Genomic DNA, 15,392 nt, shown 5'->3' on the forward strand with positions numbered 1-15,392 from the left:
CGGGTTCTAGTCCTGGTCGGGGTGCCGGATTCTGTCCTGCTTGCTCCTCTTCCAGTCCAGCTCTCTGCTGTGGCCCAGGAGTGCAGTGGAGGATGGCCCAGGTCCTTGGGCCCTGCACCCCATGGGAGACCAGGAGAAGCACCAAGCACCTGGCTCCTGGCTTTGGATCAGCGCAGTGCGCCAGCCGCAGCAGCCATTGGAGGGTGAACCAACAGAAAAGGAAGACCTTTCTCTCTGTCACTCTCTCACTGTCCACTCTGCCTGTATTAAAAAAAAATAATAAATTTGACAGATGGGGCCGGCGCTGTGGCTCACTTGGCTAATCATCCCATATGGGCGCTGGATTCTGTCCCAGTTGCCCCTCTTCCAGGCCAGCTCTCTGCTGTGGCCAGGGAGTGCAGTGGAGGATGGCCCAAGTGCTTGGGCCCTGCACCCCATGGGAGACCAGGAGGAAGCTCCTGGTTCCTGGCTTCAGATTGGCACAGCGTGCTGGCTGTGGCAGCCATTCGGGGAGTGAACCAACGGAAGGAAGACCTTTCTGTCTCTCTCTCTCTCACTGTCTATAACTCTACCTACCAAATAAATTTTTTAAAAAAGAAATTGACAGATGGATACATGGGCAGCCACGCCGGCAGGTGTCCGGGACGGGCAGGTAACGGATGATCTGCCCCGGGGACTGGCAGCCGAGCAGTGCTGTGATCTGCCTCAGAGCCCCAGCATGGTGAACAGGTGTTGTCTGAGCCACTTTGTCACGGCCACCCCAGGGAAGCTGACCACGCCCCTCCTCCTCTTCCTAGGAGCGGGCTGGTTCTGCCAGCACACGGAGTCCTTGCTGGCTCCTGCACCCAGCTGAGTGCCACGACAGGTGGCTCCGCCTCCATTTCCCGTCTCTGTGCCTCGGGGGTTCCTGCAGCTCCAGGCAGGTCCTTGGCCCCAGCATCCCCGACATGCCCGCCCCGGGGAGGCGCAGCCACCCGGCCGGCAAGCCAGGAGGACGTGTGCAGCACAGCTCGGCTCACACCCAGGCCCCGGCTTCCTGAGTGGTGGGGCAGCAGCTGCCGGCAAAGGCGAGGCGGCGGCACACCTGCGGGCCCTGGCTCGGTGCCCGACCTGCGGGAGGGCCTAGAGCCACAGGCAGGCTGCTCCAGGACAGTCAGCTGCCAGCCCGCCCACCCCTTACCCATCTGGACACTGACCTCGCTGGCAGGGGGCGCAGCAAGCAGGGCTCGGCCGAGCGTGGGCTGCCCGGGAAGTGGTGAGAAGGAGGGGTGCAGGCTCCAGGAGGAAGTGGCTGGACACAACCTTGACCTCCTGTGACCATGCATGAGACCATGTGGCAGGTGGGGCACTGCCCACTACAGGCTGTGCAGGATTCTCAGAGCCTCTCCCTCCACCACTGTGCCCAGAAACCCTGCCGTGTGGAGCCCCACTGCGGCCACTGAGCACCCACCCGGCCTCCCCGGGGGGCAGCAGGGTCACCCTGCCCCAGTGTCCCTCAGCTGGACGCCCCCAGCCCCCCGAGGTTCCCCCACGCGCCTTGTGCCTGGGCTGGGAGGGTGGCCCTGACCTGTGCAGCTGGCAGAGTGGGAGGAGCGCTATGCTCAGCTCCAGCCCTCCCGCAGCCCCCAGCAGGGCTGTGGCCCACCATGGACGGGCCCCACAGGGAGCGGCCGCAGCCGGGGGGTGCAGGTGCATGGTCAGTGGACTGTGAAGCAGGGCTGTGCAGGCAGCAGGGACTGGCGTGACCCAAAGGCCAGGGCCCAGGGGAAGCAAAGGCCATCATGCGTCTCACGGACGTGACCAGCGGCAGCCCTCGGGCCCTGCTTCCACGGCCAAGGCAAGAGGCCAGGCCAAGGAGACTCAGGTGCCCTGGTCCACTTTGTTCTCCACCCAAAATCTACAGCGCAAGTCCGGCGTCGCCCCCTGGGGAGCAATGAGCCCGCCCCGCAGGCCTAAGTCCCCCCAGTGGCCTGGGCAGGCTCCCGGCCCAGCACCGGCGCAGACTGGCGCCCTCTGGTGTCGGCCGCCGCAGCAAGCAGGCTGGAAAGAAAGTCCTCTCCACGATGAACCCCAAAATCGGACAAAAAAGCCTGAGTCCTGTGAAGTCCACCCCTCAACACCGCCTGCTAAACACGCCCGCCACCCTCCCACGGCCGATGACACGCGTGCAAACCCGGCTCAGCCGTCTGCCAGCACGGTTGCAAAACACAACAGCAAAGACGGGAGTGTGTTCACTGCTGCAGCAGCCTGGAGACCACCCTCCCGGGGCTTGGGCCACATGGTGGCGCCAGTTCAAGTCCCGGCTGCTCCACTTCCGATCCAGCTCTCTGCTGTGCCTGGGAAAGCAGTGGAGGATGGCCCGAGTGCTTGGGGCCCTGCACCCACGTGGGAGACCTGGAAGAAGCTCCTGGCTCCTGGCTTCAGATCAGCTCATCCCCGGCCGTTGTGGCCATCTGGGGAGTGAACCAGCGCATGGAGGACCTCTCTCTCTCTCTCTCTCTCTCTCTCTCTCTCTCTGTCTCTCCCTCTCTGTAACTCTGCCTTTCAAGTAAATTTTAAAAGAAAAAAGGAGGGTGTTTTGGGGGAAGAGACGTTCAGACACACGCTCCAACAGGGGTGAGCCCACAGGACGTCCCAGCCATGGGAGGACAAACTTGGTCTGGTCCCACGTGCAGGGCACTTGAAATCCCAGACTGGGGGTGGGGGGGAGGCTGCGGGCTGGGGGAGGGGAGGAGCTGGGGCATGGGACAGAGTCCTGGACGCACACGGTGGGCACGGCGGCCACTGCACTGCCCACGTGAACACGTTCAGGGTGGCAAATCTCAGGTGCACTTCACCGTGACGGGAAGCGAGGGAGTGAGGGTGTTGTGTGCTGTGCCATGGAAACACCTAGCCGCTGCACAACGCTGAGGCCGGACAGAGCGTTTAGCACGTGCCCGCCTCCCCACGCCCTGCACACGTGGTCTAATCCCCCACGCCCTGCACCGCCCGCCTCCCCACGCCCTGTACCTGGTCTAATCCCCAACGCCCTGCACCGCCGGCCTTCCCACGCCCTGCACATGTGGTCTAATCCCCCACGCCCTGCACACGTGGTCTACATCCCCCACGCCCTGCACCGCCCGCCTCCCCACACCCTGTACCTAGTCTACATCCCCCATGCCCTGCACATGCCCGCCTCCCCACGCCCTGCACACGCTCGCCTCCCTGTGCCCTGTACCTGGTCTACATCCCCCACGCCCTGCACACGCCCGCCTCCCCACGCCCTGCACACGGTGGTCCACATTCCCCACGCCCTGCACACGCTCGCCTCCCTGTGCCCTGTACCTGGTCTACATCCCCCACGCCCTGCACACGCCCGCCTCCCCACGCCCTGTACCTGGTCTACATCCCCCACGCCCTGCACACGCCCGCCTCCCCACGCCCTGTACACGTGCACCGTGGGCGATGGCAGCCTCGCTGTGGGGGCTCTCGTGCGCAGTTGGCGCCCCCAGCAGTTGGCAGCTCTGAGGGAGGAGGGCGGTTGGGCCTCCGGCCGCCCCGGCCAGCAGCTGGCCCCACAGTGCTGTCCGCACACTCGGCCCCTCAGGGCAGTCTCTCCTCAAGCAGAGGGCAGGGACCCAGCCTCGAGACAGCAGCGGCAGCCGCGCCTCTAAGGAGCTCACACAGCAAACAGCGGCCGCTCTTGCACAGGAAACATCCCAGGGCCGGCGTGGCGCAGCCGGGTGAGCCACTGCTGTGATGTCGCCATCCCACACAGCCGCCGGCCGGTTCGAGTCCCGGCCGCTCCACTTCCAATCCAGCTCTGCTCCGGCCTGGGAGAGCAGTGGAAGCTGGCCCAAGTCCCTGGCCCCCGCACCCGTGGGAGACCTGGAGGAAGCTCCTGGCTTTGGAGGCTGACGCAGCCATGCGGGGAAGTGAACCGGCGGATGGAAGCACCCCCTCCCCCTCCCTCTCCATCATTAACTAAACAAACCTTTAAAAAAAGTCCGTGACCTGCAGAGAGGCCACCAACACCTCGGGCCAGGTCAACGTTTGCAGCAAACTGAATTCTAACAAGGAAAAAAAAGAGCTTGGAGTCTTCAGAACGTTTCGATTTGGGGAATTGCAGATGAGGGGTCTGCTCCAGCAGGGACTCAGCACGGGAACCTGGAGTCGGCCGCTCGAAGCGCCCTCAGCCCAGTAGGGCAGAGCCGGGCGGAGACAGCGGCTGCCGTGTCCACGGGCACTGAGGGCCGAGCTCTGGACACCGGCAGCGCGGGTGTGGCTGCTCCCCCCACATGGAAACCCCGAGTGAGGGAACCCAGACCACGGTCCCGTGCCGCAAAGCGGGTTTCAGATGCGGCGGCTCCATCCTCGGAGGGGACCCAGAGGTGCGGGAACCCAAAATGAGGTGCCCACCTGGCAGGGAGTGTGCCCGGGGCCGGGGCCTCCGGGGGTCCCCCAGCCAACCTCCCTGCTGGAACGGCGCAGGCTGAGGCGCCACAAGGCTGGTGGTGGACGTCAAATCTGGGCTTCCCACAGGCCCCAGCGGAAAGACAACCTGTCAGCTGGCAGAGGGAAACCCAGCAGGTGCACCCAAGAATCACGGGGAGACGCGGGCCAGCGCTGGGTCGTCGCACGCGGCAGCAGAGGGAATAAAGGGAGCTGGACGCGCCCACCAAGGCTTCGCAGTGGACGGCTCCAGTCCCAGCCTGCATGCGTGCACCTGCCATGGTGTCTGGTATCAGGTGCACCCCTGCCCCAAGCTGGCCAGACAGACGTGCACGTGAACGTGTGGACGGATGGACAGACGCGAGAGTGTATAGGCGGGTGTATGGACTGATGGATGGACAGATGGGTGGACAGAGGTGGGTGGGTGGATGGACAGACATGCGAATGGACGGGTAGGTGGGTCAATGGATTGATGGATGGAGATAGACGGATGGGTGGGTGGCTGGATGGACGGACAGAACAGTGGGTAAGTGGATGAATGAGTGGGTGCGCAGGCAGGGGGAGGGAGAGCCCTGGGACTCACGCCCCCGGGTGCTAACGACCAGATTATAACCCCGGGTGACAGCGCTCTGCTCCCAAGAGAAAACCTCAGCGCGCCCCTCCCGCCACTTCTCCCAGGGCCTCCGGCCCCGCCGAGCGCCCACTGCCCGGCAGGTGCGGACACGGCCCGCGCAGACGGGCCCACCTGCGCCCGCTCTCCCCGCCCAGCGCCGAACCTAGGCGGGGTGCCCCTTGGCCGGGGGTCGGGGTCCGGCCCACAGCCCGCCCCTGGAGACCGTCCGCGAGCGCCAGGCCCCGGGCCGGCCAGTCCCGCGCATAGCTGGGCGGACCACGCAGAGGGCTGACACGCGGGAGGCTGAGCCCGCGCGCCGTTCTACGCGGGGGGGCCGAGAACGCGTCTTGCGCCGGGCGCCCGCCGAGGGCCGACGCCTGCGCCGAGACGCCCCGGCCGCCCAGCCCGCTTCCGGCCGCCGCGTGGCGCGCAGGCCGCGGGCCCCGCGAGCGGAGCGCGGGCCAGGCGGGCGCCGGCAGGGGGCGCGCGGGCTCCCGGGGCGGCGGGGGCGGAGCCGCGCGCCTGCGCGCGCCCCGCGTCCCGCCCACGCACAGGCAGCGCCTCGCCCGATTGGGCGGCGCCGCGGCGTCGGGGGCGGGGCGAGCGTCGTCGCGTCCGGGTGACGTCTCCCGCGGGCGTCGGCAGGGTCGGCGGCGTCGGCGGCGGTGGCGGCGGTGGCGGGTGGGAAATGGCGGAGTACTTGGCCTCCATCTTCGGCACCGAGAAAGACAAGTGAGTGCGGGCGGCCCGCCGGGGCTCGGGACGGGGCGGCGGGCGGGCGCGGGGCGGCGCGGCGGGGGGAGCGGCCCTTCCGGCCCCGGCGCGCCCGCGGGAGCCGCGCGCCGCCGCCTCGTGGGCCGCGCGCGATGAATGGGGCGCGGGCGGACGGCGGGCGGGCCGGGCCGGGGCCCGCGGCGCGGCGGGCGGGCGGGGCCGGCGGTTGGGGGTCCGACGTGGGCGAGTGGCGGGGCGGCCTGGCCGGGAGGGACGGAACCCGCCTTGGGGCGCCCGCAGCGGCGAGGGCGAGAGGGGCCCGGTGGCGGAGACGTGCGTACCTGGGTGTGTGTGCAGGCCGCGCGGCTGCCCCGCCGACTGCCGGCCTGCGGTTGACGCAACTAGGGGTCCCGGGTGGCCTCCCGCGGGCCGGGCCTGGCGGGGTGTCCCGAGGAGCGCGGGCCCCCCCCCGGAAGCCTGGGCGGATCCCCGGGGTCTGCGGGGCGGGGGTGGGGTCGGGGGCCCCGGGGGCCTCGCTGCCCCTCGGCGGGTCTAAGTGTGCGGGGCTTCAGCCTCCAGGAGCCGAGAGCGAGGTCCCCGCCCGGTGTGCGCGGCCACGAGCGCGGAGTCGGGGCTCAGAGTGACTGCGAGGGTAGTGCAGGCGGCGGGAGCCTTCGTCCCGCCCGGGGCCTTTTGGGAATTTGTAGCGAAAGTCACGGAGCGCGCAAAATCGCCGACTTGAGAAATGGGAGTGCTCGGGCCCCGGTTCGAGTCCCGGCCGCTCCACTTGGGCCCCAGCGCCCTGCTGTGCCCGGGAGAGCAGCGGAAGACGCGCAGGAGCCTGGGCCCTGCACCGCGGGGGGCACCTGGCTCCGGCCCGGACGGCCCGGCTGTCGGCGGCCACCTGGGAGGGACCGGCAAGGTGGAAGGCCCCTCTCCCTCTGAAGAAGAAAGTCGGCTGCCCGAGGCAGGGGCGCGGAGGGAGGCCCGTCCCTCCCGGGAGCTCGGCTTCCCCTTTCCTGTTTTTGCTGCGTTGAAAGATTGTGTTTCCGTGGCGGCTGCGCGGCAGAAAGGGAGGCCTTCCCTTCGCTGGTTCACGCCCAGCGGCCGGCGCCGGGGCCGGGGCCGGGCCGTCTTCCCCTGCCGGGGCCGGGCCGTCTTCCCCTGCCGGGGCCGGGCCTTTCCGCTCCGGCTCGGTGGCCTGGAGCGCCGTGGCCCGCCACGTCTCCCTGGGGTGTCCGCCGCGGCTCCTGGTTGACGGTGCGCGGTGAGGCCTGGGTGCTGCCCTCCCGCAGTCTGGCTCGGCACAGGCCCCGGTGCCTGTCCACGCGGCCTGCAGGTGATTGCTGGACGGGCAGGCGCGGTGGCCGTGGGTTCCTGCGGCCGCCCGCGTCCCCTGTGGCCTGGTGGCAGGTACTGGCAGCCCAGAGAATGTACTGCTGCAGGCCTGTTTGGAAACTTCCTGTTGGTCTGATGTCGGAAGTTTCCGGAGAGCTGGAGCTGGTTGCCTTAGAGCAGAGAAGACCGCGCGTGCGGGCAGCGGTGCACGGCCCCCGAGGAGGGGTGGGCAGTCGGTGGGAGCCGTGCCCTCAGGAAGCGGGGCGGTGAGCCTGGCTGTGGGCCGAGTCCACCTGTGGCGGCGGGGCAGTGGACCTTGAACCTGGAGGGGCCAGGGCGCGGCCGGGAGAGCCTGTGGCCAGGGTGCCGTCTGTGGGGCGCTCCGTCCTCAGCCAGGCGCTCTGCCGGTGAAGCCGGGGGCCGACGGGCGTGGGAGCAGGTGTGACCCCCGGGTCCACGTGCCCTGTGCGTCCTCAGCAAAGTGACCAGCTGTCCTCCCCCACAGGGTCAACTGCTCGTTCTACTTCAAGATCGGAGCGTGTCGCCATGGAGACAGGTGCTCTCGGCTGCACAACAAGCCCACCTTCAGCCAGGTTTGTCTTGCCTTGTTCTTGTTCGTCTGGTGCTCAGCCTTGCTCTCCACAGCAGTCCTGGCCGCTGTCACACCCTCGTGTCCACCAGTGTTTGTTCCCCGAGGCTGAGACCCGTGAGCTACCCCAGGGGAGGGTCTGAGCGCCTCTCCAGTTCCTCTCTTTTTTATCCGTGGGCCCTGTCTCCTGGACACGGTGCGGGCTGTGGCCAGGCCAGCATGGCCTGCGGCTCTCTCCGGGCCCTGGTGGGTGCTGGCCGGGCTCTCTGCCTTTGCTTTCCATTCAGTGGCCCGTGGAGCCGCTTAGAGGGGGGCGCCAGCGTGACTGTGTCCCCAGGCCCGTCCCGCTGTCCCCCTGCCCAGCCTTCCCCAGCGCCCGGTGGAAGGAGCAGCGGGTTGCAGCCTGTCAGGAAAGCATTGAGAAATGAAATGGCGTGGACGGTGCACGCGCAGCAGCGCTGTCACCAAGCTGGGCCCGTGGGCTGGGCTTCGGTCTGCTTCGAGCTGGGTTCAGTCCAGCGCTGTGATTTTTGAGAGCTGCCTCCTTGGCCCACTGGAGAGGCGGCCAGGGTGTCCACCCCAGAGGCTCCTGACGGACTGCAGGAGAGACTGGGGGCGGAGTCTGCCCGAGCGTTTGGGGTCTGAGACTCGAGTGTCTTCCCTTGAGTCTCCGTGGGCCGAGGGCTGCCGGCTGCCACGGAGCTGCCTGGGCCACTGCTCACCTCACGCAGGAGGCCGGGGTCGGCCAGCGAAGCCGTGGGAAACCCCCCAGCGCTGTGTTTCTGGGAGAGGCGCCGGCGCCTCCTCCCCTCTGTCCTTCCTGGTTACCAGGTAGTGAGTGGGACAGGACCTGATTTTTTTAAGAATTCTGAATGTGTTCTCCAGGATACTGGAGAACTTGGTTTAGCTCCTGTTTATTACAGTTGTTTTTAAGAAATGCTTTGATTGCACCAGGTCTCTCCAGCTAAACCATTGCTATAAATTGTACCACAATCAAGCACTTTTAATGTCCACCCAGTTGTTTGATTTGGGGTGTTAGGAGTATTGGGCTGCAAGAGAGAGCTCGATTCTTTAGTCTGGCCAGGAACGCTGGCTTGTCTCCGAGCCCTGGCTGAGCCGACGCGGTAGAGGGGAGGTAACAGGCACCGTGGGTCGAGCAGGCTGACGGAGCCCTAAAGCCTGGCGAGCTCGGTGGCGCCTGTCCACCTGAGCATCTGACCTGGGCAGTTGGCATCAGCAGGAGTTACGCTGCCTCCCTGAGAGAATTTACACAGCAGCCTCTGCGGACTGCATGGATTTGACAGTGACTGGCCGGGCTCAGCTAGCTCAGCGTGGGCGCTGGCCCCCTCCAGGGGTTCCAGCTGCAACCGACCAGAGTCCGCTCCGGGACAGCTCCGGGGCCTGTGGCTGGCAGAGTGCAGCCCTGACGGGCAGGCGCAGGTGGCTCAGTGTGTGCCGGCCCAGGCAACTTTCCCAGCCACGGACCTTCCTCTGGGGAGCTCCGCACGCGGCCGCGCCCCGAGGTGCCGCTGGAAGCTGGACGGCTCGTGTGTTGTTGACTGAGTGTTTTTCTAAGTCGTGGCGTTACTGAGTCACTCCTAAGTCTAGCGTAACTCTGGGGGGTTTCTTTGTAAGCTTACAGTGGTGTGGACAATAAGATCTCGTGTGATATATTAGCTACTAACTTAAACATGGTTTGTTTTTTCAGACAACTTGGTTTTGAGAAGAACGGTACAGTGTAAGGTTTCAAGTCTGCCTGATCCAGTTTAAAGCACAAGGGCTAAAAGGATTTTTTCCTTAAAAGGAGATCGGAAAGGAGCAGATGTGCTAAGCTATTGTATTATGTAAACAGAGACCCCGCCAAGAGAGTAAATGAGCCGGCGCCCACGGCGGCTCAGAAGCCTGTTTCGCTGAGACCAGAGAACTGGGTGTGCTGCACACGGCTGAGCTGTGCATTGATTGAGAAAAGTGACGTGTGTGGGCAATGTGACTGTGAGTGGTAGCTGGAGTAGAGCAAGCGCTGCGTTGCAGTGGCACGGCCTGCTCAGACGACAGTGGGGTCCCTCTGGGTTGCTGGCTGACTTGGCCGAGTCACTGCTCGAACTCTGTTTCCATAATATGATGGCTTCTGTGTCTTCTGCTGAGGACGAGGTCTCACGTGCGGGAGAAACCGGCAGCGAGCGTATAGCCATTTGCGAACAAACTGTCTCTGCGATTGTCTGATATGTGCACAGCAGCCAGTAGAATGCCCCTTTTATTTTTTTTTCCCGCAGACCATCTTGATTCAAAACATCTATCGTAACCCCCAAAACAGTGCACAGACGGCTGACGGCTCACACTGTAAGTCCCACAGTTGGAGGAGTTTTAAAGCGATGGTGTGAAAGAGCCCACTCTTAGCTGAGGCGCGCAGTGCCGGCTCCTGCGCTGCCGGCATAGAGCTGCTGCAGGCGGGACCAGGTGCCGGGCCCGGCGCACGGCAGGACCTGGCCGCGTGGCCGCCAGGAGGCCCTGCTCTCGGGCAGGCGCTGGCCGGGCCTCTTCCCTTGCTGACACTGGTCACGCGAGATGGGTTTTGACATTGTTAGCCGGTCATGGTCTTCCCAGTGACTGAACCCTGGCCTTTCTTAAGTTCCTTCTGGAAAATTAAAAATCTTGAGAGTGTTAAGGCGTCGATCAGGTAAGTTGCCCGACGAGTGTGGGCTTCATTTCACCATTATGATTTCTCCTTTAGGGAGTGGAGGTTTCATGATATGCCATTATTGTGTTCTCCTAACGCAGGAATCTTCGCCCACCGGTACACACACTCCGCTCAGTTGATGAGGTTCTGTGTCGTACCTGGAACACGGCCCCTCGCAGCCGCGGGCTTGCTGCCTGGCGTGGCTTTGGGGGCGGAGCCCCTCCTGCGTGTGGACAGAACGCAGTAGTAGCATGTCACGAGGTCTCCCCAGAGCAGCGGCAGGCAGGCAGCACAGCCACCAGCTAGGAGAACTCCGCGCAGGAGCAAATAACTCGCTCTCTTTGCAGCACGAATCTCGGCCGAAGCCGTCGCCAGAGGCAGCCGGTGAAGTGTTTACATTCAATTTTCCGTAATATAAAGTTGTTGCGTTTTGTATTTCAGACCATTGCCCTCTTGAACATTTACCGTAACCCTCAAAACTCTTCCCAGTCTGCTGACGGTTTGCGCTGTAAGTTCATACAAGTTCCTTCCCTGGTCCCCTGGGCTTCCGTGTCAGCTCAGTCCGCTCCGGTCTGCCGTGGCAGAGTGCAGGACCGTGTGTCGCTAGCGGTGGCCAGGAGCTCTCGTCCCACTGACCCTCTGGAACTGTCGGGGAGTTGACCTCCTGCCCACCCCTGGAAGAGGAAGACAGTGACTGGAAAGGGTGCCCGTGAAGCGCCGGGGCTGCTCTCCCTCCTGGGACGTCCCCCGGGGCGCGGCCCTGTCCTCCGTCCCAGAGCACAGCCAGTGCGCCCTGCTCCCAGCGCAGGAATGACTTTCTCCCTGGCCTCCTGGCCTCAGACCTGGTGCTGAGGCCGCACGGTGGGCCTGAGAACACTGCCCCCGCGGGCCCGGCATGGGCCTGGCCGGGGAGAGGCGCCGGCGGCCTCCGCCGCTCGGGTCAGGCCACCTGCACTCGCGCAGCGCCCGTCCCCCCGCCCGCCCTGTCGGGAAGTTCAGGTTGAGGGTGTGAGTGTTTCCTGAGCGGAAGCTCTGGAGAAGGGGCCGCACGCTGGTGTCTTCGGAGTTCGCAGACCAGAGCTGAGTTTTCACAACTCCGCGCACGGCTCGCTGGGCTGTAGTCGTTTGGAGGAACCGAGGATCGGCCGGGCTCCTGCCGCAGTGAGACAGCCAACCCAAAGCAAACACCAGTTCATTAAAGCAGTGGACGCTGATGCGGGAGCCCGGGGCTGCCGCGCCGAGGCTGACTGCACCCTTGGGCTGGAACCCGTTTCCAGGGTGACCTGCCCGGGGGACAGTCGCCACTGGAGCTGCCCAGAAGCGGGGAGGCCTTGGGGATGCCCCCTGCCAGGCACAGCTCCTCCGTGGGGGAGGGGCAGGGAGGGTCCCCAGGCTCCTGAGAAGCCCAGGCCTGCAGTGCTGAGACCGACCTGATGTGGGCCTGCTGTCCTGACCCTGCCGGGGGCGAGCCCTGGAGTCAGATGCCTGGTGTTTTGTTTTGCTGAGGTGGAGGGAAGTGTTACTGTATTTACTCACTGAATAATTTTTGCAAACAGCTGCCCTAGGACAGTGATTGAGAAGTAGTGGCTGAGTTGGGAGTGAGGGCCCTCGGCCCGTGCCCCGGGCTGTCCGCGCGCTGCCGTCCGGCTTCTGTGTCTTCCTCTGCAGCTCGCGGCACTCTGTTTGGCGTCTGCTACGGAGTCGAAGTTTAGCTGTTTCTTAAATATTCAGATTCTGGGTTCACATCGTACAGATCGAATGAAATTCTAATTCTTCATTTTAGGAAGAAAATCAGTTATCTAAATAAAATGACTGGCTCTTGACACATCCTTCCATATACAGAAACATAAGCTTCGTACGTGTGGATTGAACTTAAATAATAATCCCAGTTTAAAGCTACTTCTGCGGAAAAAAAGTATTTCCAAGTAGCAGTATCAAAGCCGTGCCCAGTCGTTTAGGTGGCTCGTCTTTGCTGAAGCACGAGGCCCTGGCGGACGCCGAGGTCTGTGTACGCAGGACAGACGCGGCCGCTTGAAATGGCCGCCACGGAGGCCGCTGGGCGCCGCAGCTTTGAGCGTAGTTCCGATCTTTCTTTTCGTGTCCCTTCTGCTGTGGCAAAGGAGAAAGCGTTAGGGGTGCAGTGTCGAGCCTGCCTGTGAGCGGCTTGTCTGGCTCGCCCCGACGTCCCCGGGGCTGTTGGTCAGGGCGGCTGCCGGCAGCCTGCGTGTCGTGGCCTCGGGCCGGCACTCGGGGCGTCCGGGCTGTAAAGCAGACTGGATCCCCGGAAGCTGAGAGACAGCGAGAGCTTAGCCGTGGCAGGCGAGCAGGTGAGCCGGAGGCCCTTGAACCGGCAGGTGAGGAGTGAGGGTGTCTTCCACGTGAAAGGGTGTTGAGGGCCTCACCCCGCCAGGAGCCGTGGGGGCCGCAGCCTGCCGACTCCCTGAGCCAGCTCCCGCCCGCTGGGACAGCAGGCTGGGCTGGGCTAAGCCCGCTGGGGTCTGCACGGTGGAATGAGGCAGGGAGCGTGTGCCGGGCTAGGTGGGCGTGTGCGCCCGTGAGGGGAAGCCCAGTGCAGCAGTGGGTTCTGAGCCCTCACGGGGCGCCCAGGGCTGGGGTGCACCTGGCTCTCACGCTGCTGAGTCTGGTCGCTCGGGCTTTAATCACGTCAGTTTTCTGGCGCTCCGTGGCTGGCAGTGCGTGAGAAACCAGGCGGGAGCGCACGCCCTCGGCCACCCACCCGCCCTCGGCTTCCGCTTTATGCTAAAGGGAAGAAACCCAGCGCGCTCCCTTGACATCCGCTCTAAATCTGAGGGATTTAGGTGATCTAGATGATCCAGAAGAAGGATCTGCACAGTTTAAAATTTTCTTGATTTTGAGAGTCGACTTCTCGCTTTATGAAAACGTGGCCCTTTTGATGCTGGTTAAAACTCGTTGTGGTTTTACTGCGTGACGAGCCAGGCTGAGCCTGTCAGGGACACGTGGCGGCTGTCGCGCGCAGCCGTGGTGCAGCCTGCGGTCGCAGACGACCTGCGTGTCACTAGAGCTGAGTGGTGGCGCGAGGCCCGGCCCGGCGCGGCGCTAACCAGCAGGCTCTCTCGTTGCAGGCGCCGTGAGCGACGTGGAGATGCAGGAGCACTACGATGAGTTTTTTGAGGTGAGGCGACCCCTGGGTGGGCCTGAGCCTGGCGGCCCGCGTAGCCGTGCGCCGCGTGGGTGACGCTGGCCGTGCTGTCCCGCAGGAGGTGTTCACGGAGATGGAGGAGAAGTACGGGGAGGTGGAAGAGATGAACGTGTGTGACAACCTGGGCGACCACCTGGTTGGGAACGTGTACGTCAAGGTAGGCGCCCCGCCCCCTGGTCCTCGGGCACCGGAGAGCAGGGCAGGGCTGCGGTCTGAGCTGCCCCGCCGTCCGGTCCTGGGAGCGTGGGCGGTGGGGTCAGCGTGTCACCGTGGGTGCCGGCGCCTCTGTCCCCGCAGTTCCGCCGTGAGGAGGACGCGGAGAAGGCTGTGATCGACTTGAACAACCGCTGGTTCAACGGGCAGCCGATCCACGCCGAGCTCTCCCCCGTGACCGACTTCCGGGAAGCCTGCTGCCGGCAGTACGAGATGGGGTGAGTGCGCGTGTCCGCCGGGCCGGGGCTCCGCCCTGCGCACGCGGTGCACGCTGGGTGACGCGCTGCTTCCCCCCAGGGAGTGCACGCGGGGCGGCTTCTGCAACTTCATGCACCTGAAGCCCATCTCCAGGGAGCTGCGGCGCGAGCTGTACGGGCGCCGGCGCAAGAAGTGAGTGGGGGCGGGGCGCGGGGTGGGGAGGGCGGGGCGCGGGGTGGGGAGGGCGGGGCAAGAAGTGAGTGAGGGCGGGGCGCGGGGCGGGGCGGGGAGGGCGGGGCGCCGGCGCAAGAAGTGAGTGGGGCGGGGCGGGGAGGGCGGGGCGCCGGCGCAAGAAGTGAGTGGGGGCTCGGGGCGGGGGGCGGGGCGCCGAGGGCGGGGCGCCGGCGCAAGAAGTGAGTGAGGGGAGGGCGGGGTGGGGCGGGGCGGGGGGCGCTGCCGCCTCCCAGACCCCGCGGCCCTCGGGCTCTCAGGAGGCTGCGTGTAGGCCTGCAGCGTCGGTGTCGCTGGGCAGAGGGACAGCACAGCGGGGTGCGGGGCTCGCCCGGAGGACAGGCTGTGCGGCTGTCAACAGGAGGGGGCCCCGGAGAGAAGCCCCCGCCCTTGGGCTGGTGGTGGCTGCGTCGGTGGACTCCCCGGGCCACCTGAGTCGGTGTAGGAGACGGCTCGCAGCTGACGTCTGGTGGAGCCTCGGGCCAGGTTCTGACGTGTGTGTTTCCCCTTGCAGGCATAGGTCGAGGTCCCGGTCCCGGGAGCGGCGCTCTCGGTCTAGAGACCGTGGCCGTGGCGGCGGCGGCGGCGGTGGAGGCGGCGGGGGCCGGGAACGCGACAGGCGGCGGTCGAGAGACCGGGAGAGGTCGGGGCGGTTCTGAGCCACGCCGTTTTTACCGAGTGTCCGTTAGGAAGCCTTGTAGTTGATTGACCAAACCAGTTCATAATGGGAATTTTTTTTAAAAAACAACAAAAAAAAACACAAAGATGGGTTTCTGAATAAAATTTGTAGTGATACGGTATTCTCAAGGGAGCTTGTTTGTTGTGGAACATTTTTTTCAGGTTCCAGCGCACGTCCTCCAACCTTGGGTACAAAATGAGCTGCGTGGGGGGTGGGGGGCTCACCTGCAGCTCCTGCGCCCCTGCCCGTGGCGAGGGCTGCACCCGGGAGCCCACCGGAGGGCGCCCGGGAGAGGCGTGCGGCTGGGCGGCACTGTGGTGCAAGCCTGCCCTCCGCCGCCGGCCACCCCAGGCTGTGGCCTGTGCAGGCTCCCTGGCGCGTTAGTGGGGAGCCGGGACTCGAACCAGCGGCTTACCCGCTGCTCCACCAATGCCAAGTGTGCGGCTTGCATGGAGACCCAGGCCTGGTGCCCCGTGCAGCTGTGCGCCTGCGGCTCCAAGGCGGGTGAACCAGGGCCCCTGTGCACGT

The 15,392-nt window shown here is 65.3% G+C and overlaps 2 protein-coding genes across 7 annotated transcripts in view; one reads left to right on the forward strand and one right to left on the reverse strand.

Moving 5' to 3' along the window:
* The window catches only part of CRYAA (crystallin alpha A), a 24,200-nt gene extending 18,001 nt beyond the window's left edge, over nucleotides 1-6,199 (reverse strand). The window contains exon 1 of the mRNA XM_070071634.1: nucleotides 6,100-6,199. The gene's annotated coding sequence lies outside the window, so the exon portion shown is untranslated. The remainder of the gene's footprint in view (nucleotides 1-6,099) is intronic.
* U2AF1 (U2 small nuclear RNA auxiliary factor 1) lies at nucleotides 5,623-14,985 on the forward strand. 6 transcript variants are annotated; one of them, XM_070071784.1, is made up of 9 exons: nucleotides 5,656-5,776; nucleotides 7,602-7,689; nucleotides 9,959-10,025; nucleotides 10,804-10,870; nucleotides 13,467-13,516; nucleotides 13,602-13,700; nucleotides 13,841-13,974; nucleotides 14,054-14,146; nucleotides 14,700-14,985. In XM_070071784.1, the coding sequence occupies exons 5-9, from the start codon at nucleotides 13,487-13,489 to the stop codon at nucleotides 14,842-14,844; spliced, it is 501 nt and encodes a 166-aa protein (XP_069927885.1). In that variant the 5' UTR covers nucleotides 5,656-5,776; nucleotides 7,602-7,689; nucleotides 9,959-10,025; nucleotides 10,804-10,870; nucleotides 13,467-13,486; the 3' UTR covers nucleotides 14,845-14,985. The 6 variants fall into 6 exon arrangements, with proteins under 6 accessions (XP_051685897.1, XP_051685898.1, XP_069927885.1 ...); XM_051829937.1 differs by lacking the exon at nucleotides 9,959-10,025 and having other exon boundaries at nucleotides 5,623-5,776; XM_051829938.2 differs by lacking the exon at nucleotides 10,804-10,870 and having other exon boundaries at nucleotides 5,632-5,776.
* Nucleotides 14,986-15,392: the final 407 nt, after the last annotated feature.

The sequence above is a fragment of the Oryctolagus cuniculus genome, chromosome 4 (genome assembly GCF_964237555.1).
Source record: "Oryctolagus cuniculus chromosome 4, mOryCun1.1, whole genome shotgun sequence".
Taxonomy (NCBI): Eukaryota; Metazoa; Chordata; class Mammalia; order Lagomorpha; family Leporidae; genus Oryctolagus; species Oryctolagus cuniculus.

Excerpts from the sequence above, each read along its gene's own strand:
- U2AF1 (XM_051829937.1), top strand. The coding sequence starts at position 5,733 with ATGGCGGAGTACTTGGCCTCCATCTTCGGCACCGAGAAAGACAA. Across the intron at positions 13,517-13,601 it reads ACTACGATGAGTTTTTTGAG|GAGGTGTTCACGGAGATGGA; the intron begins GTGAGGCGACCC and ends GCTGTCCCGCAG. Across the intron at positions 13,975-14,053 it reads TGCCGGCAGTACGAGATGGG|GGAGTGCACGCGGGGCGGCT; the intron begins GTGAGTGCGCGT and ends GCTTCCCCCCAG.